The sequence below is a fragment of the Pinus tabuliformis genome, chromosome 3_1 (assembly GCF_031772625.1).
Source record: "Pinus tabuliformis cultivar Carrire ecotype Pingquan chromosome 3_1, CPIR1, whole genome shotgun sequence".
Lineage (NCBI taxonomy): Eukaryota > Viridiplantae > Streptophyta > Pinopsida > Pinales > Pinaceae > Pinus > Pinus tabuliformis.
The window spans coordinates 914,692,594-914,717,781 of record NC_142301.1 but is presented as its reverse complement, the minus strand read 5'-3'; the positions used below and the strand labels follow the sequence as shown (position 1 = coordinate 914,717,781).

The 25,188-nt window shown below is 38.2% G+C and overlaps 1 protein-coding gene across 3 annotated transcripts in view; it reads left to right on the top strand.

Moving 5' to 3' along the window:
- Nucleotides 1–21,650, top strand: part of LOC149190638 (cell division control protein 2 homolog) — a 45,298-nt gene extending 23,648 nt beyond the window's left edge. For 2 of the 3 annotated variants that reach the window (XM_089412232.1, XM_089412231.1), the window contains exons 8-9: nucleotides 21,026–21,079; nucleotides 21,204–21,650. In XM_089412232.1, the coding sequence (XP_089268358.1) occupies nucleotides 21,026–21,079; nucleotides 21,204–21,293 (144 nt within the window). In that variant the 3' untranslated portion in view covers nucleotides 21,294–21,650. Of the gene's footprint in view, nucleotides 1–660; nucleotides 727–21,025; nucleotides 21,080–21,203 lie in introns of all 3 variants that reach the window. The other variant, XR_016256010.1, reaches the window with a different exon arrangement.
- Nucleotides 21,651–25,188: the final 3,538 nt, after the last annotated feature.

Sequence of the window (25,188 nt, the reverse complement as noted above, 5' to 3'; positions counted from 1 at the left end):
GGCTTCCTCATGAACCCAAATGTCTCCAAGACATGTATAAAGAAGAATACAATGATGATAATGAGTACAAGAACTCTAGTAGGTTTTTTCTAGCGGGTTGAGATTTTCTAGGTTTTGTTGTTGTATAAAATTTTGTAATTCCCCATGGGCCATTTTTCATATAAGGAAGCTCTCAGTTATTCTGAGAAATAAAATGAAGAATAAATTGTAGGTTTTATAATTTTCTGTTGTGTGATTGATTTTCTACCTGTGCTTCAGTTGCAAATTTTATTGTTAAATACTAGTGTATTTTTACTCGACAATTCAGAAAATATGTCATTGGGCTAAACATTTTTTTTGGGTATAAATTGCTTAGGATATAAATCAGATTTGGTATTCATGCATTTAACACTGGTGCTATTGACATAATGCTTGCTTGTTATATTAAGTACTTAGAAAGGCAAATCTAAGTTGATTTTTTTTGATGGCCAAACTTTCTTGAAGAGAAGTTGTATAGCTTCATGATTAATAATGGCAAACACTTACATTGTGCGTGTGGCTTGGAATCTTACATACACTTTCTCTAGAACTTATTTTTTCTACTTCGAATTCTTCTAGTGAGATTTATATACTTTCTTGAAGGAAAAAGTCTTTACTTCATATTATTTGCAACTTATCCAGATATTGCTTCAATAATGGTGAAATGGAAGGAGGGAATCTTTCAAATCAATGGCCATTGTTAACAAGGTTAATGCACTGATTCCTTAGGACATTATTGCATTTCACTTTTCCCATGTCATAAGCTTTTGATGCTAATGATTAAGGTTAGTGAGTTCTTTGTAAAGAAGCCTTGTACTTTTAATCTATGGTTGGACTTGCTTTGGAAACATGTTGCAAATCTTCTTCCATTGAAGTAGTGAGACTCTTTTTTGTAAGATGGAAGTGGCCAAATTGAAACCCAATTTAGATAATAAATTGAGAAATAGAAACACAACTACAAACATAGTTGATAGGTTTCACATACATGAAATATTGAGAGATACGAAACAAAACAAAACTTGTTCATTGATTTGTTAAATTTGTCCATCAACTATATCTTTGCCCTAAGAAAACAATGGACATTTGTTCCATCATCTAAACCTTTGTTAAAATTTACTAACCCACATTACAGAAAGTAATTAGGACCCAAACATATTATCTAATAAGCATGTAGAATATAATATTAAATGAATTTTAGAAAACAACATTATCACCAAAGATCACCAAGTATTCCCTCAATACCAAGCACGGTTTCATGATCTCATAATATCTATAGGATATTATGTTATTCTATAGAGGAGGAAGAGCATTGTTATTTTGAACCTAATTGGTCATATAGCTTAGTATTTGTTGCATGAATCTTAGGTAGCCTGATGGAAGTTACAATTGGTTTTAGCCCATATTATCTTTCTATTGTGTACACTTTATGCCTACTAACAAGAAGGGTAAAATGATTGTTAAGCTATAAGAGTTCATCAACATCAATTTGGATTAACATTATTTTCAAGTACATGAATATTTATTGGCTCAATTTCGCAAGGTGAATATTTGCAATGGTTTTATTTTTATCTTTATCTACTATTAATTTCAATTAGAAATTTGCAAATGGTATTTAGGAGCGGATGTGGAAGAGAGTTTTATCAAGCAAGTATATACTTCGCTCGTAACCATTCAATATGATGTTAGCATGAGGCATTTCTTCCTTGTAGTTGCATTGTTGACATAAATATCTAGCATATTGAGACTTACATGTTATTGCATGCTAGCATTGACAACCAATGAGAGAGATCCTAGTAAATCAAAAACCCAAAAGGGTTGGACATGTGAGGTCTAATTTTTTACTTTGAAACATACATTTGTAAGAATTGTCCACTCGATTTCTCCATGAGCTTCAATGCAATTTTTGAGGTGAAGATTCCCCTATGGCCTATAGGAACATCTTTTAGGTTCCATAATTAGAGAGCAAGCAAGGAGTTTGTCTCATTGATTCATAACTAGAGTTTTTTGTCCCTTAACTACACACAAAGTAATTCTAAGACAAAGGTAGACAAGGACATGAAACCATAGAAAGACAAAAGTACAGGACATGAAACAATATAAAAACAAAAGTATTGAGGAAGGATGTGAAACAACAAAAATGCAAAAGAATAGAAGTATTGTGTATGGCGGTATGAATATGAATGCAAGTCAACAAGTGTTTGACTAGCCATATTTAATATATGTATAAAAAGCAAGACTAAAAGCGCAGTTATTAGACAAGAATCAAATTCTTTGTATCCGTTTCTATTTCTTGGTTATATTTAAACAATATTCAAACACTCACCCACTTTGCCCTTTATATTAAAATGGAAGAGAAACAAGGGTTGTTTAGCATTGTTTACTAAGAAACATGTTTAGGTGCTTAGAAACTGAAATGACAGTAGAAAATGGTGTTTTCTGTCCTATTTTGTTTCTTAGCTATTTTCTATGGGAAATGCGAGTTCCTATCATGTTTCTAGTAATAGAGGTATATACAATGGACTTTGTATCCTCTTCCAAAAAGCCATTAGAGCTAAAATAAAATTTGAATAAGCTAAGAACCTAAAGCTTGAGATTCTTTGATCAACAATGCCTCTTTTGCCAATAATTAGTGATGTATCATGCCATGTAACACATAAAAGTGGGTAGAGGGAAAACCTCATTCACAAAAACAAAGTTACACTTGATATTTAAGAAGGTGAATGAAGCAAAAACTGACAAGCATTTCCAAATCCCCAATGATGAATGAGTGAGCCAAATAATTGCGTTCACCAAATAACGCAACACACCAAGTAACCTGACCCCTAAGAAGAACACAGTAATGGTCTTGAATGAACACCCAACAATGCCTAGCAACAAACATTTCCAAAAGACGTGCTTCACCATATCAAAATGGTGACAAGTCACAAGCATGACAAAGACCATTATAAAGCCTATTATTTGTTAATTTGGCCTTTAGAGGGGATTCTCTAGTAGATAACAAATTGTGTAAATATTCTCAAACTTATAAGATAGTGGATGGACCAACTAAAATACATCTTGCTTTGAGCACTGTGGCTAGTGGATGTCATTGATGCAATATGAAATAAACTTAATGAAAGTCATACTATCACAATGGCTTGCCAATGTTCCCCCCCTTGATCCCTTGAAAATGGCCTTGACATTCCAATGTTCATTTTGAACAAATCCCATTGAGAACTAACCCCTATCAACTTTGTAATCAAATGTTTATGAGGGGCAATAGAGATATTCTCTTGAGCCAAGGAGCACTAATCCTTCTTCGATTGAGTCATTGCATCCCACAAGTCTTCCCAAAATATGATAACTAGTGACCCAAAGAATGAGATACGTTCGTAATGTAAGCACCTTAAATCTTCCATGCCAGATCCTAACTTGCCTTACCACTTAAAATATTCCACCTAACGAAAATTACCATTGCTTTCCATGCTGACTAGATACTCTTGAATATAAAGCCTCTTAGAATATGGAATAATTTGGGGGAAGAGATGATATCATACAAACCAAAAGTCCCCGCACCTTGTCGAATTTTTTTTCTTTTCCATGGAGCATCACCCTCCAGAGTCCAAACATGTCACTGAGCATTTGATGGGAAGAATGAAACCTTGAGTGACAACGTCCATCAAACTAAGCCCTTGTTATTGTTGCGATTCGTCCAAATAGACCAAAGGAAGGCACTTGTCCTCCATACTTAGACCATAGCTATGGTCTCAAGATCTCCTCCAATCTCCACAATTGTGCTTTACTAGGCAACCAATAGGAAAGATAATATATATGCGAAGCTTGTAGGATCCATCTAATCATGGTCAATGTCCTAACATATGGAGGCCCTTATGATGCTAAACATGAAGTTTTCTTTGTAACCACAAAATACACCATTTCCACAAACATTGATTGAAGATCCACACCAAAGGAAATGCCTAAATATATAATAATCACCCTAGGTCAAATGTCCAAGTTGATGGAATCTACTAAGGAGGACAACCTCACCCTACCAACAGAACCCTTATCAAGATTAATCGACATAAGAGAATCATGAGCGAAATGGTTGTTGATAGAGCTATTTGGGAGCAATATCCCCTTGTCCTCGAAGATGGGCTACTTCCAATAAATAACTGAAGGCATTAGTTTTCAAAACATACAAATAAGGTCCTAAGGGTCACTCCTAGTGAATATATTGGTGAAGCAAAATCAAAGGGGATAATGAGTTGTAGACTAATACACAATCTGATGCATTAGTGAACAAATTGTTCACCATGGACACACAACTTGGTCCATATTCCACACTAATCAACATCCAAGTGATAAGTGATGAAAGTCATCCACTCGATCATAGGGTTTGACCAAAATAAATCTTTAGAAAAAAGAGATTGCAAGCTGGTCTCATAGTCTCACTCTAAGGCTTCCCATGTCGAAACCATAGTGTCTATAGTAAGCACCCCTACACAAAACATGTTTGTTCTTATTGAACAACCTTTTGTGCCACAATTTGGATCCTCAAAGTCATTGATTAGCCATGATCTTGTAGCCGACATTGAGTATTGAAATGGGCTTCCATGACCTAATGGTGTCTCTGATGACATTTTTGATAATATGAAAACCTATTCCCAATTGAGGGATTTAGAAAAGTCTACCAAAAGTGAAGACCCAAGCTGCAAAATGAAAATAATTATCACCATTTGGTTTCCACATGGTCTTGTAAAATGCACAAGGAAGGCCATGTTGAGAAATCTATGGTGCATTAAGATTAAAATATTTCTCTTTGATGATAATTGCTTGTGAATGCTTTTTACTGCTTTAGATTAGGATCTTCTCCTTGCTTAAATTATTATAGTGTTATTCTTCATCAAACAACTACCAAAGCATAAATAATAAAGAGACAAGAGACACAAAATGTAGGTGATTAGCCAGAGCCAAAACCTCTCCAACTTGAGAGGAAAACCCAAATGAATTCTTCTTCTTATAGATACTTCAATTGACGAATACCAAGACCAAGACCCTTGACACAACAACCTCTCCAAGACCAAGTCACAAGCCTTCTTAGTTTGATTTCTTCCTTGAGTCAACGATGGTCAAACTTCCTTCTTCTCCCACTATCTCGGCTATCCTTCAGATTTCGGTCCCTTGGTTCAGATCTGCAACTCTTGACCCTACTTCAGAAACCCTAGATGTGGCATGTGAGAGAGAATAACACCTTGATTCCCTTCGCTTTAGATGGAGACTCTTTCTCCTTCAACTTGACTTGAGAATCACTTTTTTTCAGTGTTCCACCAAGGTTCCGGGACGAGGGGGCGAGGGAGCGAGGGGGCGCGGGAGCGGCCTATGCAAAAGCTCCCTACCATTTTTTAGGAAACGTGGGGGAGCGTCAGGGTCTTAAAAATTTATAAATATAAAATATAATTTATTAATTGAGTCCACTATGACAATTTGCCAATTTGGTTTGAATTGAAAAGCTGCAAAGCATGATCATTGATATGAATATCATTTGACATTATCTAAATTTATAATATCATATAAGTTTTCTTTTGGACAGTGGTTTCTAAGTTTGCTATTGACATCTGCCAAGTGTATTAATTTATTAACCTGATTTGGTAAGTTATATTCCTTGAGTTAAAGAATTCCTAGAGCAAGAAAGCAATGAATTTGAAAATTTACACAATCCTTCTTAGAAGAAAACTTAAACAAAGAGAGAACTGTCCTTAGAAAAACAGTGATGAGCAATTTTTTGGTAGAAAAAGGTGGCATGGAAGAAGTAAACTACCAAATTCCAGATCTTTATGAGGTGCAGCACAGTGGCACACTATAGATTTAAATTTTGGTCAGACAGAGGGAGAGCTTCAGCTTGATAAGGTAGCCAGTAGCCACTGAATTCTGTGAAAAGGTAAATGAACAGATCAGGAAGACTGCATTGGCAGTAGAAGGGGCAACTACAATGGGTTGTCCAGCTGTATTGGAAATTTGGATCCAACAGCTAGAAAGTTTGTTATATAATATAGACAGTACACCATATGCTGAAAATCATACTGTGTAATTAACTCCAAACAATTATGAAAATCGTATGATGTAATAATAAAAACCAACATCTATGATTGTAAACCTAATTAGTCAAAGGATTGAATCCATAAAACACCCTTCATGGGATCTTGGAAAAGGATTATTGGATGAACAGAAGTGGAGGAATATGATACCTACATTAAATCTTTGGAAGGTAAAAATTTAAAGCAAGGATTGCAAGAACTTGATGAAATATTGGAGGCCTTGACATTGGATTATTTTCAATAAAACCAAAGTTTCTGTTTTTTTGTATTGTGTGGAAATCAACATCTTCATAAGTTTGCAGGCTGTGTAAAAGACTATATAATGGAGTATTGGGATAAGCTCTAAGACAGGCGAGAAACAATGTTTCATATTTAGATGGATAAACTTCATCCAAACCTTTGTGTTATATAATATATTTGAAAGTTGAAACGGTTCATATATTTTAGAGCCGCAATCATGTTTTTATAAAAGCTTCTAGCTTAATTGGCATCAGTATGAGCGTTGTCATATACATTATTAGCAATATTGCTCAATCATACCGAAGTTGACTGGGCAGGGTGTAGAAGGGCATTTATGATTTAACCATGGAAAAACATTGTAATTTAACTCTAACTACACCAACAGTACACACGCATCACAAAAGCAAACCGATTTCAATTTTCAGGGCTACTTCACAGCAATAAATTTTATATTGATATTAGTTAGGCAGGCCGTAGATTTTCAACTGATAATATTAATATATGAATAGCGGCTAGCCTATTTGGTTGACAGTGGACACTGCTCTGAGACAGACACTCTGATGATTGCCCAAACTTCATTCACACGCCCAATGATTCGGAAAGGGCTGATGTACTGTGCAATGATAAATCATAAAAACTGCAGAATATATGTAAAATCGAGACAAGGCCGTCATATGAAAACCAGTGTGGCCGTAGACAAGGTCGTCCGGCGTCATATGAAACCCTGCATAATATATTTAAAATTTTTAATTTATAACTGAAACATGGAAACCTGGTTTCTTTCGAGACCATGGTGACTCTACGGGAGAACTGATGGCTGGAAGTTACGATAGCATTGTCGCTTAAAAAAAAGTTAAAACAGCCGTCAAGACACACCAAACAATGCGCACTATTGATCTGTTGGAGACTTATAAGTTATACTGTTATATCACTTATTGAACTGTTAGTCTGTTACTAACCTGTTCAGCTGTAGCAGTCCGCTCCTCAACACGCAGCGCTGCTCAGGGAGGTGCTGCTCGCACGATGCTCGATGGGAGCTGCTGCTTCTAGGACGCTCGACCAGAGAGAGGGAGGAGTTCTGGAATGATGAATCGGAAATCCAAACAGTGAAACAGTGAGTGGAGCGCTCAACAAACTTGCAAAGGCTGTGAGTGTGTTGTTCATGGCTCAGGTGCCGTTTTTATAACATGAAACCGCCATTTTCCAAAACCCTAAACGTTAATTAACTCTTAATTAAAGATTAAATTCAGCGTTTAATTAATTTAAATGGTTTTTAATGTGCCACGTCCCCCCTCGCCCCCTCACGCCCCCCCTCGTCCCCCCTCGCCCCCTCACGTCCCCCCTCGCCCCCTCACGTCCCCCCACGTCCCCCTTTTAGGAAACGCCCCCTCAGGGAAGGGAAACGCCCCCCTGGCACGTCCCCCTGAGTTTCCTCATTTTTGGGAGCGTGGGGAAACGTCCCCTTCTAGTCCCCAAGTCCCCGGAGCGCGGGGGAGCGAGGAAACTAGACCCCTAAGGGGGGGGGCGAGTCCCCGTGGAACACTGCTTTTTTTTCTCCCTAAATTTGCCCTCTCAATATAACTGTGATATCTCAGTCCTTCTTGTAGTAGATAGCACTAGATCCTCACACGTGTGGTGTTAACCCAAGAACATATCGGAAAAACAATCTTGGTGATAGGACTCTTCTTGAGATCTTCACACTTCTATTTCTCTCTTTCTCGCTTGGTCGAGTGAATGTCCAAATGGAGGTCGAGATACCTCAATATATAGTGATCAGCCTATAGAAATAAGCCGACTTGTGCAAAGGGTAGGCCGACTTGCCCTACTAGAAACATCTTTATCTCCATTTGAAGGTTGACACGAGGCATAGCTTGTGACAAGGTCTTGGAGGGTTTGTGATACAATTAACTTCAATTTTAAAATGTATAATATGCCCAAATGGGGCTTCAAGCTTTGACACTGACTCAATAGACTTGATGACTTGATGACTAACCCTAAAGGCCCACAATGGGAGCCTTAACTATAAAAGAAAAGTCCTTGAGCATGAAACCCATGACTCAAGCTTTACAAAATAATTTTATTTTCTTCTTTACATCAATTACATAAAATGATGATTACACACGTCATTATGAAGATTGAGAGGCAACATCCATTTGGTGTAGGCTCCATCCTTGAGAGGCAACAAGAGCAAAAATAGATCAGATAATGGTGTATTAGGCAACCAGTGCAAATTTCTTGTCATAGTCCACTCCTTCCTTTTGAGAGAAGCCTCGAGCAACGAACCCAACCTTGTATTTTTCAGCACTCCCATCAGCGCCATGTTTGATTTTGTAAAGCCATTTCGAGGTGACCACTTGGGTTTAGGAACCACATCCCAAACATCATTCTTCATGATTGATTCGTACTCCTCATTCATTGCACCCTTCCATACTTGGTGTTTCACGGCTTCTTTGAATGTACACGACTTAGATTGAACGATAGTACTCATAGTAGCTAAGTGCCCTTGGTGCTTGTTCGGCTTCTTGCTTTCACAAAATGCCCCTCTTGGAGCAATATGCCTTTTAGCATCTTTGAGAGTATCTTTGAGCCGCAAAGGACTTTTCCTTGAGGTGGAGAGATTCATCTTGTTTTCCTTTGACATCATCATTGTCCTTCCTTGGGATAGGAAGATCTTTGGCTTTCCCAAGGGTAAAATCTTCATCGAAAGTGACATCATGGCTTATTTCCACTTCTCTTTGACCAGGTACATAGATTCTATAAGCCTTCGAAGTTTCATTGTAGCCCACAAATATTCTTTTCTTCCTAGATGCTTCTAACTTGTTTCTTTTCTCTTTAGGCACATGAAAATATACGGGACATCCAAATATTCTAAAATGAGATACATCAGGTTTCTTACTAGTGAAAACTTCTTCGGGGGTCTTGAAGTCCAATGCTTGATGCATGCTCCTATTTTGCACATATATGACAATGTTGGCAACTTCTCCCCATAAGAAATTTGGTAGACCTTGATCATGGAGCATGGCACGAGTAGCTTCCATGATTGTTTGTTACTTCCTTTCAGCAACACCATCTTGCTTAGGAGTGTATGCAACGGTTGTCTCCCTCTTAATGCCAGCCTCTACGAAAGTCATTGAATTCATTTGATTCATATTCAGTTCCATTTTCGGTCCTCAATTTTTTGATCTTCTTCCCTGTCTCATTCTCCACCAAAGCTTTGAAAGAACGAAACCATTTGAACACTTCATCCTTCTTATTTAAGAAATAGATCCACGTTTTGCGAGAGAAGTTATCCACAAAAATTGCATAGTAAAAGTATCTTCCTAATGATGTTATAGGCAACATACTTGATAGATTAGAATGGACTAATTGAAGAATGTCCATAGTTTGACTCTCACTCGAGGGGAATGGTCCCCTTGTAAGTTCCCCAGTTGCACAACCATGACAAACTCCTTCATGGTTCATGTTGAACTCGGGCATACCTGTGACCATCACAAATCTTCGGTGCCATAATTCAAATTGAAGAGAAGTATCTCAAGTCATAGCTCCCAAAGGACTTACTTCAACTTGATAGAGACCTTCAACCCTAAATCCAAGTGTAAATGCATCTTTAGGGTTTCTTTGCCAAATACGTACCTTTACATCAATGAATGCTACCTTGAAACCTTTATCTTCCATTGCAGAAATAGACAATAGGTTCTTCTTCAAATCAGGTACATACAATACTTCTTTTAGATGAAGGGTTTGACATTGATTTAAGTGAAGAATGACAGTTCCTATCTCTTTCACAGGGTAGGTGGCATTTTCTCCAAGTATGATCTATTAGGATATTCCGACACATAGGAAATAGTTAAGTACAACTTGGTCTAGTATAGAGTTAGGTAAAGTGTGTTTCTTTACCTTGTACATTTTGTAACTTACAATCCGACGGTCACGATATGTAGTGATCCGACGGTTCATTCTCTCCTCGGTATTACCGACACTTGATCCGTGGCTTAACACCCGATTGGTCCATGATTTCTATTTAAAGAGCATGGAGGGTCATTTGTATGGAAATCCGTCTATGAGAGAAGCATATGTAAATTTTCATTCTTTTATTAATAAATTGCCTGAAGTGGCCGCGTTGGCTCAGGCTGTGGACTGTTTCCCTCTTTGAGGGTTTTAACCACGTCAAAATACTGGTGTATTGATCTGTGATCTGTTTGTGAGCGGTGTCCTTTGGTGTTCTGTCTGAGGAACTTACCCTGTAAATTCCTACATGGTATCAGAGCTATTTGAGGGCCGCGTCTGTTGGTGATCCAGATCTGAAGCTGGTAGAACTGCATCCGACTACCGTTTCCTAGATCTACTGTTTCTGACTGCTTTCGGGCCGAGAGGACTGCTCTGTTGTGTTGGGAGCATCTGTTCTAGTGAGGAACCCCTTTCGTTTCACGCGAAAAGGTTTCTGGTAGCCCTAGCTGCGTCATTTTTAAGATCTGGAGGTATACAGTGTTTATTTGCAGTTTACAGTTATTTTCTCTCTGTTTATTTCGATTTTCGGTTTATTTAGCTTTTTTTATTACCGGATCTATACTTTTCATTTCTGCGTATGCTCTTTGCCCCGCGACTCTGTGCGATCTGGGCAAATCAGAAACAGAAAGGAAGGATTTTTCTCATGCGTATGCTCTTTTCCGCTGCGCCTTAGTGTGATCTCGGAAAATCAGAAACATTGAGGAAAATATTTAGTTTCCGGCTAAAGCTAACTTTGTTCATTTTTGAAAATATCTAGTTTCCGGCTAAAGCTAACTTCGAGCCGCAACGTTCGTTTTTTTTTGTATGTCCGTGTTGGGTTTTGTGTTTTTTGTTTTGTAGGGAAAAAGAGCTTTCTCAAAGCAAGCAAGCAACCCAAAGCATCAACCACCCCCCCCCTCTCTCTCTCTCAAACTTTTTGTATAGCTCACTTGGTGCAAAGCTAATTTATGAGAGTAGAGGTCTTGGGTTCAAGTCTCCATTTTTTGGGGGCGGATTTTTCATTTCCGCACACTACCGCACTTCGTCGGCGACTTCATCAAATTTTTTTTCAAAAAGCCATAACTTCTTCATCCGGAAGCCGTTTTCAAAACTGTTTTTTTTGAAACAGCCTAATTTTTCGAGATCTTTCCATTGGTACACTTAGTTTCAGCATCTACAGCTTCAATTTCTGTTAAAAATGGAAAGTCCATGCCAAGTCATTCTTGATAGCACTAACTACTTCCAATGGTGGTCCTACATTGTGGATTTACTTAGAAGTAAAGGTCTTTACAGAATAGCCACAGGCCAAGAGACCAAACCGAAAGATGAAGACAAGGTAGCTAAATGGGAAAATAGGCAAGACCAAGCACGTGGGTTGATAGGAATGTCTATTTCTCCAGATCTTAGATTCCATATTGCAGAACTTGATACTCCCGATGAAGCACTGCAACAGATTACTAAAGTCTTTGGAATTAAAAATGAACTTAAAGCCCATCAACTTGAAAATGAATTGCTTACATTGGACCCTAATAATTTTTCTTGCATTGAAGATTTTTTGTCCAAGTTCAAGACCCTTAGACTTCTCTTGGAAGGTGTTAAGGTTAAGAAAGAAGATAGTAGCCTTATCTACTCCATTCTTACTAAGTTGGGACCAGCCTATTCTGTGTTTGTTTCCACCTTCCATTCTACAAGAGAAGCCTTCATTTCTCAAGGACAAACCTACAAGTCCCCTTCCTTTGATTCCTTTTGTGATTCTTTAATAAGAGAACAAGAAAAACTCTTACACCTTGGTCTTCTTCATCTTGGAAACTCTTCTAAGAAAGCATTAGCCGCCCAGCAGCAACCAAATCCAAAGAATCCTAAGAAGTTGTATCCTAAAAAGAATGGTCCTAAACCAAACAAGGGTCCTAAGCAATTTCAGCCTCAAAATGAAAAATCATTTCAACAAAATGATAAGAAAAATAAAAACAAAGGGAAGAAGACTGATAGACATTGCAACTTTTGTAATCGAGATGGCCACTTAGAATCCAAATGCTTTAAGAAGATGGAAGCCTTGGAAGCAGCAATGAAGAAGCATAACATCCATTTGGAGCAATCTTCAACTTCAACTTCATCTTCAGGAATGGCACTTTCTGCATGTGGTTGTCAAGCATCTCGGTCTGGCTATGCACTGAATGTATCTTCTTCTTCTCATTCTCATGAGTGGCTCATTGATTCTGGAGCTTCTTATCACATGACCAAAAACAAAGCCATGTTTTCTTCTTTAAATGATTGTAACACCAAAAATATATATGTTGGTGATGATAGATCTCTTAGTGTTGTAGGGACTGGAACTGTTCATCTAGACAATGGTCAGTTTAATGATGTATTATGTGTTCCAACCTTATCCTGCAACCTTCTATCTGTATATCAGATAACCCATTCAGGTGAAGGTAAAATCGTTGAATTTTCACCTCACGATGTTGTAATTAAGGACCTAAGAGATCCTAGATAGATTTTAGCTACTGGCATTGCTGATGATTCTACAAGGTTGTATAAGTTTCACAACTTTGGGTCATCAAATCTTCCCTCAGTATTTGTTGCTCATAATGATGAAGTGAGCAAACTTTGGCATGAGCGATTTGGTCACTTAAACTATCGCTCTCTTCAGAATCTATGTAAAGAAAATATGGTGACAGGTCTTCCCATGGTATCTTGCAGAGATGGTGTTTGTTCCGGATGTGTACTCGGAAAACATCATCGGGACAGTTTTGAAAAACGTGCCTCTTGGCACGCCTCAGCCCCTTTCAGCTCGTGCATAGTGATTTATGTGGTCCACTTCCAGTTGCTTCATTCTCTGGCTACAAGTATTTCTTAACTTTCATTGATGATTTCTCCAGACGCACTTGGGTATACTTCTCAAAACTCAAGAGTGAAGTATTTAACATGTTCTTGGCCTTTAAGGCCTTTGTTGAAAAACAATCTGGACATCAAATTCTTAAGCTAAGATCTGATAATGGCGGAGAATATGTTAAAAACACATTCATCAACTTTTGCACTGAGAATGGAATTCAAATGCAACATACTGTTCCATATACTCCACAACAAAATGGTGTAGCTGAAAGGAAGAATCGCACCTTAAAGGAAATGGCTAATTGTATGCTTCAATCTAAAGGACTTAGTCTTAATTATTGGGCAGAAGCAATTAACTGTGCAAATTACATAATAAATCACACTCTTACTAAGGTTTTAAAGAATATCACTCCAGAAGAAGCATGGAGCTCAATCAAACCAGATGTAAGTCACTTCCGTGTTTTTGGAAGTGAAGCATGGGCCCATATTCTAGATGAGAAACATAAAGCTTTAGAACCTAAGAGTGAAAAATGTATTTTTGTTGGATATTCTGAAGATGTCAAAGGATATAGACTTATTCCACTTAAGTCCAAAAATGTTATCATTAGAAGAGATGTAAAGTTTGCTGAAAATATATCGGCCTGCGAGCCTAGTTCGGCGGATGTGCCACCTCTCCCTATCTCTTCTACTTTTGAAAATATTTCTTCTTCAGATGATGAAAGCGAGGATGAAAATCCTCCCCCACCTTCTCAGGATCCTCCTTCAGCTCCTCAGCTTCCAAAATGGGTCCGTGCTACTCGGGATGCAGCAGGTGATCTTGCCGGTGATCCTACAGATCAGCGACGTACACGTTCTCAGTTCGAGAGAGCCTCTTCTTTACTGGCTCAAGCTTCAGTGAATTATGATCCTGACACCTTTGCAGAAGCTTCAGGCCATCCAGATTGGGAAGCAGCTATGAATGAAGAATATCATTCATTATTGGCAAATGATACATGGGATCTTGTTCCTCTACCAAAGGGACGAAAACTTGTTAGATGCAAATGGGTTTACAGAACCAAGTATGGACCAGATGGGAAAGTTGATAAACATAAAGCTCGTCTTGTTGCTAAGGGTTTTTCACAAGTTGAAGGCATTGACTATACTGAAACCTTCTCCCCTGTTGCCAAAATGAACTCTATCCGCCTTGTTTTTTCCCTTGTTGCCTCTTTCAAATGGGAAGTCCATCAGATGGATGTTAAATCTGCCTTCTTGCATGGGGACTTGCATGAAGAAATCTATATGGAACAACCCATTGGCTTTATACAAACAGACTCCAGCCTTGTATGTCGGCTTAAGAAATCCCTTTATGGTCTCAAGCAAGCTCCTCGAGCTTGGTATGCCAAAATGGATAACTTTCTTTTAGAAAATGGCTTTTCTAGGTGTCATTTTGACAATACTGTCTACACCAAGAAAGTGGGCAAGTCTCTTATCATTCTTGTTCTTTATGTTGATGATCTTATCCTGACTGGTAGTGATCCCAACCTTATAAACCATGTGAAGTCTAGCCTTAAAAGGAAGTTTGAAATGACAGACTTAGGACACTTACATTATTTTCTCGGTCTTCAAGTCTTGCAATCCAAGGAAGGTATTTCCCTTTCTCAGTCCAAGTATGCATGTGATATTCTACGCCACTTTCACATGGAAGACTGTAAGCCAACCCCTTCTCCCTTTCAGTCTGGAGTCTAACTTTCAATCACTTGTACTTCTCCTGAAGTTGATGCTACCTTATACCGTCAACTTGTAGGAAAACTTTTGTATCTAACCCATACTCGTCCTGACCTTTCCTTTGCCGTTGGCCTTGTTGCTCGGTTTATGCAAAACCCACATGAAAGTCATTGGAAAGCAGCTAAAAGAATACTTCGTTATGTTCGAGGTACAGTTCAGTTTGGGATTCATTACAGTGCCGAAGCAGCTCCTCTATTGGTTGGTTTCACTGATTCCGATTGGGCTGGTGACTCTGATGATCGGAAGTCTACTGCAGGTTATGTGTTCACTCTTGGTTCAGGACCTATTACATGGGCTTGCAAGAAACAAGGTGCCATTTCTCTTTCTTCAGCAGAAGCAGAGTATCGTGGTGCCGTAGAAGCTAGTAAGGAAGCCTTGTGGCTTCGTCAGATCCTGTCAGAGTTTGGCTTTCAGCAGCAGCATCCGACTACACTTTGGTGTGATAATCAAAGTGCCATTCAGCTATGCAAAGATCCAGTCCAACATCAGCGCAGCAAACACATTGAACTGCACATGCACTTCATCAGAAAGCTCCTTCATGACCATGTTCTTGAAGTACAATATTGTTCAACAGATGATCAAGTTGCAGACATCTTTACAAAGGCTCTCACAGAGGCGAAGTTCACTAAACTTCGATTTATGGTTGGAGTTCAGGAAGTTGTCACTAAGGGGGGATAGGCTCTAGTGCCTCCTTCCTTCTCCTATTGTGTCATATTTGTAAATCCTTCAATCCTATCCCAAGTTGTTCTTAAGGGGGGATGTTAGGATATTCCGACACATAGGAAATAGTTAAGTACAACTTGGTCTAGTATAGAGTTAGGTACAAAGTTAGGTAAAGTGTGTTTCTTTACCTTGTACATTTTGTAACTTACAATCCGACGGTTCATTCTCTCCTTGGTATTACCGACACTTGATCCGTGGCTTAACACCCGATTGGTCCATGATTTCTATTTAAAGCGCATGGAGGGTCATTTGTAGGGAAATCCGTCTATGAGAGAAGCATATGTAAATTTTCATTCTTTTATTAATAAATTGCCTGAAGTGGCCGCGTTGGCTCAGGCCGTGGACTATTTCCCTCTTTGAGGGTTTTAACCACGTCAAAATACTGGTGTATTGATCTGTGATCTGTTTGTGAGCGGTGTCCTTTGGTGTTCTGTCTGAGGAACTTACCCTGTAAATTCCTACATGATCTCCAAATTAGTCTTCTTTTCAATCAAATTTGAGAGGGCCTCCTGGTACCCCCTGAAGTGCCTTGAGGCACTACTATCAATCAACCAATGATCCAAAGTGTCCGAAGGAGAGGCAGTAGTGAGGGCGGAAATAAGATAAAATTCTTTTTGTTTTTCTACAACATTAGTTTCCTCATACTTGGAATTTCTCGTCCTTTTGGGAGGTCGACCATTACCATATCGAGCAGCGGGAGCATTCCTCTTTCCTTTGTTGTTGAACCTGATGTTCCTTTGATTGCCATTGCCTTTCAAATTGTTGTGATTGTTGTTGCTGTTGTTGTCATCCCGTGGAGTATCCTTCTTGTGAGGACACTCTCTAGCATAGTGGCCAACCCTGTTGCAATTGTAGCACCTTCATTTTATTCCTTGCTTGAATCCTTGACCTTGTCTCTTTGGACCAGCATTGTTCTTCCTCTTTGTATGAGTGGAGAAAGCAGTAGGTTCATTTCCATTTGAAGGTTTGTCTCTCTCCATCATCCTTGTCTCTTCTTGTGTGCATCTAGCCAATAATTCATTGAAACTAGGAATCCTGTCATTGTTAAAAATAGTGGTGTTAAACACATCCCATGCTCTTGTGAGACCTCCAAGAGCAATGAGAGTGAGCTCCTTGACAGCAACAACCTCTCCAATATATAGAAGATCATTCTTCATTTTTGTAATCCTCATGAAGTAGGATTGGATAGACTCCCGTCTATCAATCACACTTGTTCATCATAACTTTGTGTTCATTGCCTCTATCTGTGTGATAAAAATCACATCGTCTGCTTCTGGATACAATTAGCATGCTCATCATCACTCTTACTATAGAAGGAAAGTAAATGGTACATGCTAATATGATGCAATTGACATCTTTTGGAGGTGGTAATCAGCGTAATGGCATCTGCCCTGCCCTGGATTTGTCAAGATAATGCTGTTGCCCCTGAAAGTGTTAGCCAGCTGAAAGGTATTATACCTTAGCTTGGTGTAAGTTCTAGGGCCTAGCTACAGCTCATGGTGATGTAAATCAAGGACAATAAATAATAAGATAATTTTTGCGCAAGAAGGTACATGCATCTACTTCTGCACTTATATTAAAAGTGGCAACGTGCAAAGAATGGTAGGAAAATTGTTAGCTGCATCTATTAAATATATATCCATATATCTTTTGTGATAGACCATCTCAATTTGTTAGGGCAGTGCACATATTTTTTATTTTTTATTTTTTTTTAATTCGCTTGGCGAAATATATTCCCTCTCTGCCTGTGTATCAAGCATTCCAGTTAAGGACATTGGTACCATGCCAGCTCGCCCATGGAATTCTCTCTCTATTCCCCAGTTTTCTAGGAGGATGGTGGTAATGAGTGACTCAATCAGATTTGATTCCAAGACTGTGATTTTTCACACAAGAGCATCTACCAAGCCAACCTTGCAATAAATTCAAGTTGGTAGCCTGCATTAAGTGTAGGCTGCCTTCTCTCGACTGATGGAATTTTATCCTTTATGAATTTATAAATATCATTCTTGTTTTGTAAAAATACTCTTTTCATTTTAATAAAGACTGCAATTGTTGCTGTTGTAATGTGCCTAGTATAGCTATAATTAATGCATTATATAGCTGTTATTTAATATATAGTACAGAAATTGTTTCGCAGGAGTATAGCTGTCATTGGTGATTAATATGGCTGCCGTTGAATTGAAATAAATGCTATTGCTGTTTGTGACAACAGCTATGATTAATTCAGTACTGTTCGGCCCTGCATTGAAAAATCAGTATTTCATTAAATTTTACTGTTGGCACATGCAACTAGTTTGGTTGACATGGAAATAATCTAGATCAATTATTAAAACATATGTAGGAAAGGTATTCATTTAGACAGAAGATATTCATTTCTTCTAAACTTTTGTTCTTTTTGTACATCAGCCCATTTTTGAGCAGCAACCTATCCATTATATTTAGAAGTCTTGATTGATTTCGTTCATTTAGTCAATTTAATTTCCCACAATTACTAGTATACAATATAGTTGACCATCTACTCAGGAATGGGTTAAATATGTAGGCAAGTTGGTTTTGACAATGTAATCTATTGACAGTTTGGCCAAATGCCTTGCCCTATATATACAATTTTCTTTTGGTTTCTGTGGTGGTAATGGTGGGGGATGGAGTTTGACTATTTCCGTTGTTGTATTGTATTCAGATTTCTGGATTAGTTATTATCTTCCCAAATATTGTGAAGATTTCTATTGATTTAATGTATATGTAAAACCTATGATGCATACATTGTTATGCTCATGAAATCCTAAGCAAGTAGGTTGTGAAGTTGAAATATAGGATACAAAATCAACTGCAATCCCCATTTGCTGATTAAGAAAAAATTGCAAATTATATATGTATATCACCTATGGAAAAAAATCATAATTTGATAGAAAGGGGATTACGTTCTGCAGATGTTGTTGTCAGGACATCTTTAAAAATGTCAAATACAGTACTTGCAATGAATATACATCTACGCCCATTGCCCACATAAGGGATCCCTTCTGCAAAAATCTACCATCCTAACTACTTACAGATATTATAAGACATCATTTTATCACCACTACATATCTATTATAATGTCCCAGCTTAGGATGTTTCCTAATTTATGCTGAAAGGAGACTGAAGTGAAAACAGATTTTATAGAGACAATCTCCTCTAAAATTGGTCGAAGTATATAGTTTTCTGTCTGATTTTCCCTTGTTAACTACTTGATCACTAGCATTAAATCACCAAGAACTTGAAGGTCTGATGCACCCCCTTCAGCTGCTAGAAGCAGAGACAGTTTTAGAGTGGTAATCTCAGCAAAGTTGTTGGTATCGAGAACCAAACCAGGTCTAAACTTCAGCCAGTGATATTCAGATATAAACTCAATACCTCCAGCTCCACAAACCAATGGGTTTCCCTGAGCAGCCCCATTGAAATATAACCAAGAGCTGGTTCTATCAATTACCTCCTGTACGACCTGCCTGGGAGCCTTATCAACATTCTTCTGTGGGAAAATTTTCAAAATATTAAAATTTTGGATAGCTAATTGTATTGGAATGATAAACCTCTCTAAGAGCACCATCAAGTTTCCACTCCAAACCAATCTCAAACCTGTCAAAACCTCAGCTCTTTCCAGACCCATCCAATATAAGCCCAAGAAAGAGAGTGGTTAACAGTTTCATCACAAGGATAACAGAAATGGCATCTGGATGGTCCACATCTTTCTTAACTTCGATGATTATCACATGCTAGCACCTTATTATTAAGAACCAGCCATGTCTTGTAAACTATTTTCCATTTGTACAGATATGTTTCAGTTCTTTTTTTTGTTATCTATTTTTATTTCTTGTGAAATAAACATCCTGGTGAAACCCCATGAGGTGAGGGAAAACCTGACTCTGCAGAAGTTTGAGGCTTTGTCAACACAGGAGTGAAGACTGTGACAACAATATGGTCATCAAGTGCTGAATGTGTCACTTGTGGGAATTACTCTTGGGTTGGAAGGTTAACACTCCTCACAACCACCCAGCGTAGCCCCAATTTACAATTTTTTTGGAATATAACTCCTGGCACTTCCTTTCATTCTGAGGATGGTATCCAGGGTGAAGCAAATTTGTTTGGGGCTCGGGGCAATCACCAATACATTCATTAAGAGGTCAACATGTCACTTGTGAGAATTGGTCCTGGGTGTGGAGGGATAACATTCCTCCTCAATTGCCTGGGCTAGACCCAATTGACTAAAATGCTTTTTGCAAAATATATCCTGAGAAAACCCAGGGAACTTTGCCTCATTCTGAGGATGGCACCCAGGCTTAAGAAAATTCCTTAGGGCCAAAGGCCATATCAACATGTCATTGGCGGGATTAGAACCATTGTAGGGAGGATAACAATCATTCCACCTAACAGTGGTGCTAGACCCAATTGACATCAGATGTGTTTGCAGTTAGACAAAGGTGTAGGAATTTTGGAAATGAGTTTTTTGGTGTTTTTGGACAGTCAGAGATTGCTCTTATTTTGGCTGTTTTCCAGTATGCTGGAAAAGAGCAGCCGTTTCTTTTTCCTTTTTACTTGAAACTTTAAAGGATCTTAAAAAATAGTTCAATAATGGTAGATGGCCCTTAGTACGCTAGCCAAACAAAACAAAGTCTTACTAACTTAAAACTTCTCCAGGAGGTCCCACCTTACCGATTTTCAAAAAGGTGCAGTCCAGGAGTCCCAGAAGAGCTTATCCATCCACTTGACTTTCAATGCCTGTTCCAAGTGACAAATGAAATACTATTCTACTAGTAAATTGTTCCATAAATAGAGCAATGACTATGAGGGGCATGTTGGGCTTCTAGTTCATTTGAACTTCACACAAGTCTGCTGCTCCCAGTGTTATTTTCCATGTTTGATGCATCTGTGAGTTGCATGTTCTCCCCTTTGAATGCAAATAATGGAATTTCTGCACTGCATTAAATGATGATTTCCTAAATTAATTGCCAGTCCCCTGTTAGAGGAGGTTAGAAGAGGGCTTCTTGATAGGATTAATGATTAAGACTATGTGTCATGTTTTGGGCCTTATACAAGGTGAAACTGCAAGATCTTCAGAAGTGAGGGAAGTTGGGGTGAAGTTATGGGCTTGAAGAGAGGGAAGTTGGGGTTCCATTGTATTGCATAACTTTTGCACAACACTCGGCAGGGATCTTAATTTGGCCAAGCATCATTGATCTTAATTAGCTCTATGATTATTCTTGCATAGATCATCCCATCAATAACATTTACTTTTTTTCTATTGAACTCAGTGGACATTCAAGTTTTATTTCCATTTGAAATACATATGGGAGACATGGTGATATTGATGCATGATTTAAAACTTTCTTCACTTGTTTTGCATTCAACAGGATTTGGCAACTGTGGTTCCAGGTCTTGAGCCAGCAGGAATTGATCTTCTCTCGGTGAGGACAAACATTATCTTTGTTCTTTGGAATATGATCAAAGGATGTCAGGTAACAATTTTTCTTAATGCTGACAACTTTGCTGTTTGTTTCTTTGTTTTTCTGCCACCATGTTCCCTCCCAGAAAATGCTGTGCCTGGAGCCCAGTAGACGCATCACTGCTCGTAGTGCTCTGGAGCACGAGTATTTCAAAGATCTAGGTTTTGTACCCTGACCTGTATATTAGCTGTGGGGATAAAAAGATTATTGGACTGTTGTAGCGTAGCCTGCATCATCTCACCAGTGAGTTGCTCTTTGGAGGCTGGTAAACTAGATGGAAACCTGTATAAGTAACATGATTAAGTATACCATGTTTTTTTTTAAATATTTTGCCACACTTGTTAAGGATTTGCACCTTTGGTGTAGCTGGATTGTGGTGGTTCTAGTTTTTCAAGACTATTGAACAAAACTTTATTTGGAAATTAAGTTGTTTACGATTGTCAAATATGACTGATCATTTGAAATTCTTTGCCATCTGTTGTTACTGACTGGGTATTTTATAATATTGTGCAATCTGGTTTTCTATGCTTTATAGTGCGAGTATTTACTTGTTATGGTGATGTGTAGAGGATATGATATTCAAGAGGTTTTTATGCTGGTTTTGATGATAACATCTCAATGGTGATGGAACCCTTGCTTTGAATCATTCAAGGTTCCAATGGTGAACTGTGAATGAGAATGCTTATTCTGGATTCTAACCACAAAACTTTTCTCAAAAGTCCAGCCCATAGAAAAAGGTGAAATGTTGTATATAAATGATGTTTGTTGCTGAGCAAGAAGTCTTGTTAAAATTTGCAATATGATATATCCTCGTGACTCTGTTTTTGAAGTATGTGTTTTGATTGGGAGGCATAGTTGTTTTCCAGTTATATTTCAAAATTTAAACCTGCTTGTTTGTGATGATTTTACAAAGGCTTTTAGTGACATCGTATTCCTTGTTGAATGAATGCTAGGGGTGCCTTGTTGAGAATAAGGGTATCTTCTATGATATTGTTGTCTTTTCTTCAATGGATTTCATGCACTATATGTTTGCATTGATGATGAAGTAACTGTGATTATCTTGATCTACATGGATAGCTCATTGTTGGTGTTGTTTGCTCATGGGTATCACTGCATTATTGAGCTCTTTGGATTAATGATGGGGATGATCCCTGCTCGTTGCTTCATGTGATCCTGCGCTTCTTCAGAAGAGGTTGGCTAAGTAGGTGATCATTTTTTTTCCACCACGGATATGGCATTCTCTTGTTTGTGTAAGCAATTCTGCATGAATTTAGGTTCTTACATTGTTTCATTGGTGATTGACATGTCTTCTTGCTAAAGTTGTTTTGGTTATGAGCAAGTTGTGTGAAGTTTTAAAAGCGTTGACACTGTTAGTTGCTTCTTTGAGGTTAGGTGCATGTTTCCTGAAGAGTTGCTCCTTTGAGTTTAGGAGCATGTTCCCTGAAGATTTGTTCCTTTGAGTTTAGGTGCATGTTTTCTAAAGTGATTGGCTTTCTTTAAAGGATTAGATGGGCAAGAGCTTGTTTGATTATTTAAACTTTGCCTTTGTTGAAAGTTCCCTCACAGTCACTGATAGTTTGTGATTGAATGGTGATGCAATCTAGAAGAGTGTTGCAAGTACTCAAAGTGCTCTTTGCTTGTTCTCGATCTCCTATTAACATCTGGTTGAGATGTTGTGATTCTGAAGCTTTCCTTCTCCATTTTTGCTTTTCTAAATAAACCAAGTGTTGTATTTCCTTCTCTGTTGAATTTTCCAATACCCTCTCCAAAAAGTGAATAATAATCTCCCATTGGTTCTAGCCTTGATAATTAGGTGGTTTGATAGTCCCTTCACCTAACAAATCATTTACCAATGAAAATAGTTCGTGGTCTATTTGGTGGAGAATTGTTCCCAGTATCCTCTTAATGTCTGGTTGTGGTTGCATGATTGACCCTCACTTCAGCATTGATTCCATGAAGCTTTGCCTGCAAATTTTTGTATTCACAAATAAACCAAGTAGAATATTCCCATATACATGAATTTTGTTTCACACCAATACCCCCTTTTACTCATTTTCAAGGCACACAGTAAAACAATGAGGGCATCTTATCTTAAATACAAACCTTATGCAATCATTGAATGCTCTTGTTTTGATCATCAATGTCTTGCTTGCACTTGATTGCTTATAACTAGGTGTAAAATTCCAAACAAGGAAACTTCCCAATTGACAAATTTCTGAGTTTTCCGGTGAATATTTCAGCTAGAAATTTTGTCAAACACATCACATAGATGCTGCTGGAGCTATTATCTTACGACAGTGAACAAATAACATACCATTGAAGCCCCAAAAGAGTTCAATCTGATATATTCATTACTCAGAAATTTACATACAGCTGATACATATAATTTTGACCACCAACTCAACACAATATCACAATGAAATAGATTCTGGAAGCACACAGTTTCTTGTATTTGACAGCAGCAAGATTTACAAGCCTAAATCCTAACAAGATTACACGCACAGCAGTCAGTGAAACTTGCCCTGGGCTCCTAAATGATACACACAATTTCTTCACACTTGTTCTTTATGTTAACTAGCCCCAAAGGGTCCATATATCCTCCACGCAATAGTGTAAATCACAGCTACGTTCAGCTGTAGTAATACAACTTACCAAAGTCTCAAATAAGGCCCACAAACCTTCAAAACCAGATTAATTGACATCCACAGACTAGGTACAGGCCCCATGTCCAGCAGATGAGTGTGGAGTCCAGTTACAAAGAGAATAGGCCCCACAAATGATATGCTTAACTCAGCCCACCTGTAAACAGCCCAAGAAAATATGGTTCGTTCAGCTGTAAAGAAACTGGAGGTTTTGACCAGGAGCTCGATGCCCCTCCAAGGATAAAATCTGATTTAACAGAGACCACTTCTCCAGCACAAGAACACAATGAAACTCGAGCTGTGTCTTCCTTACAGATTTGAACTTCAGAACAGTGAGAATCTTCGCTTGTGAATGATGAAACTCGTTCTCTTTGAGAGTTGGCATCTGCAACTTTCAATGGTCCTTATTCTCATTCACATAACTTCCAGATTTTTCCATGGCCATCACTTGTAAGATAAGATTTATGAAAAAAACATCAGTGAATAAAATTAACTGATAACGCCTCAAAATATTAATATTTACTGCAAATCCTTTTCTCCATTGAAGTTCAATGGTGAAATACGAGTGATTTCGTTCTTAATTCCAAACTAAGGTGTCTAGTTTTAACACCAAAGTTTGCTATGGTGGCTAGGGTTCCAAAACCCTAAGCTTCTCCTTCAAACTCTCTTCAATAGCACTTTCTCCAAAAAAACTCAAATGCAAGAATAATGAAAGTCTCATTTTTCTTCTTTTATGAAATTAGGGTCACCTTTTCACCTTCCCTTTATTAAATTAACTTTATAAAGTCACTTTACGATATTTCTCTTTATAAAGTTAAAGTGACTTTTTTCACTTGCCTAAGGAATATCACCCTTTCTTCTTTTTAGACTTTATAATGTTTTCCTTGGGCAATTTAAGTCCCTTTATTAAATATCTCCTCGCTTTAGCCTATGGGCTAGCGGATTTCGTCACAAGTCTCCCAAGTGGTCGGGGACATTACAGTTCTCCTTGCCCAAAATTGTTTTCCCTCGAGCAATTTTAACTTAGGATATTTGCGCACTTATTGACCCTCCCAGGTGGCATCTTCCACAGGTAGATCTTTTTGCTTTATCATGCCCTCCTTTATTGACCTATTGCACAACTTCCTCTCCCTTGTTTCTAGGATATTTTTCGGAACCAAGATTTTCTTTGTCTAATGGTGGAAGTTCTGCATAAGTAACAACATGTTGCCCTAGGGCCTTTTTAACGCACAAAGCACGAAAGACGTTATGAATTTTACATCCTTCAGTGAACTCGAGTTCGTAGGCCACTTCCCCAACTCGTCTCAAGATCTCGAATGACCCGTAGAACTTGGGTTTCAACTTTTTCACTCCCTTTGTTTTTAATGATGTCTGCCTATGGGGTTGAAGACATAGGTTTACCATGTCTCCCACTTCAAAGCTATGATC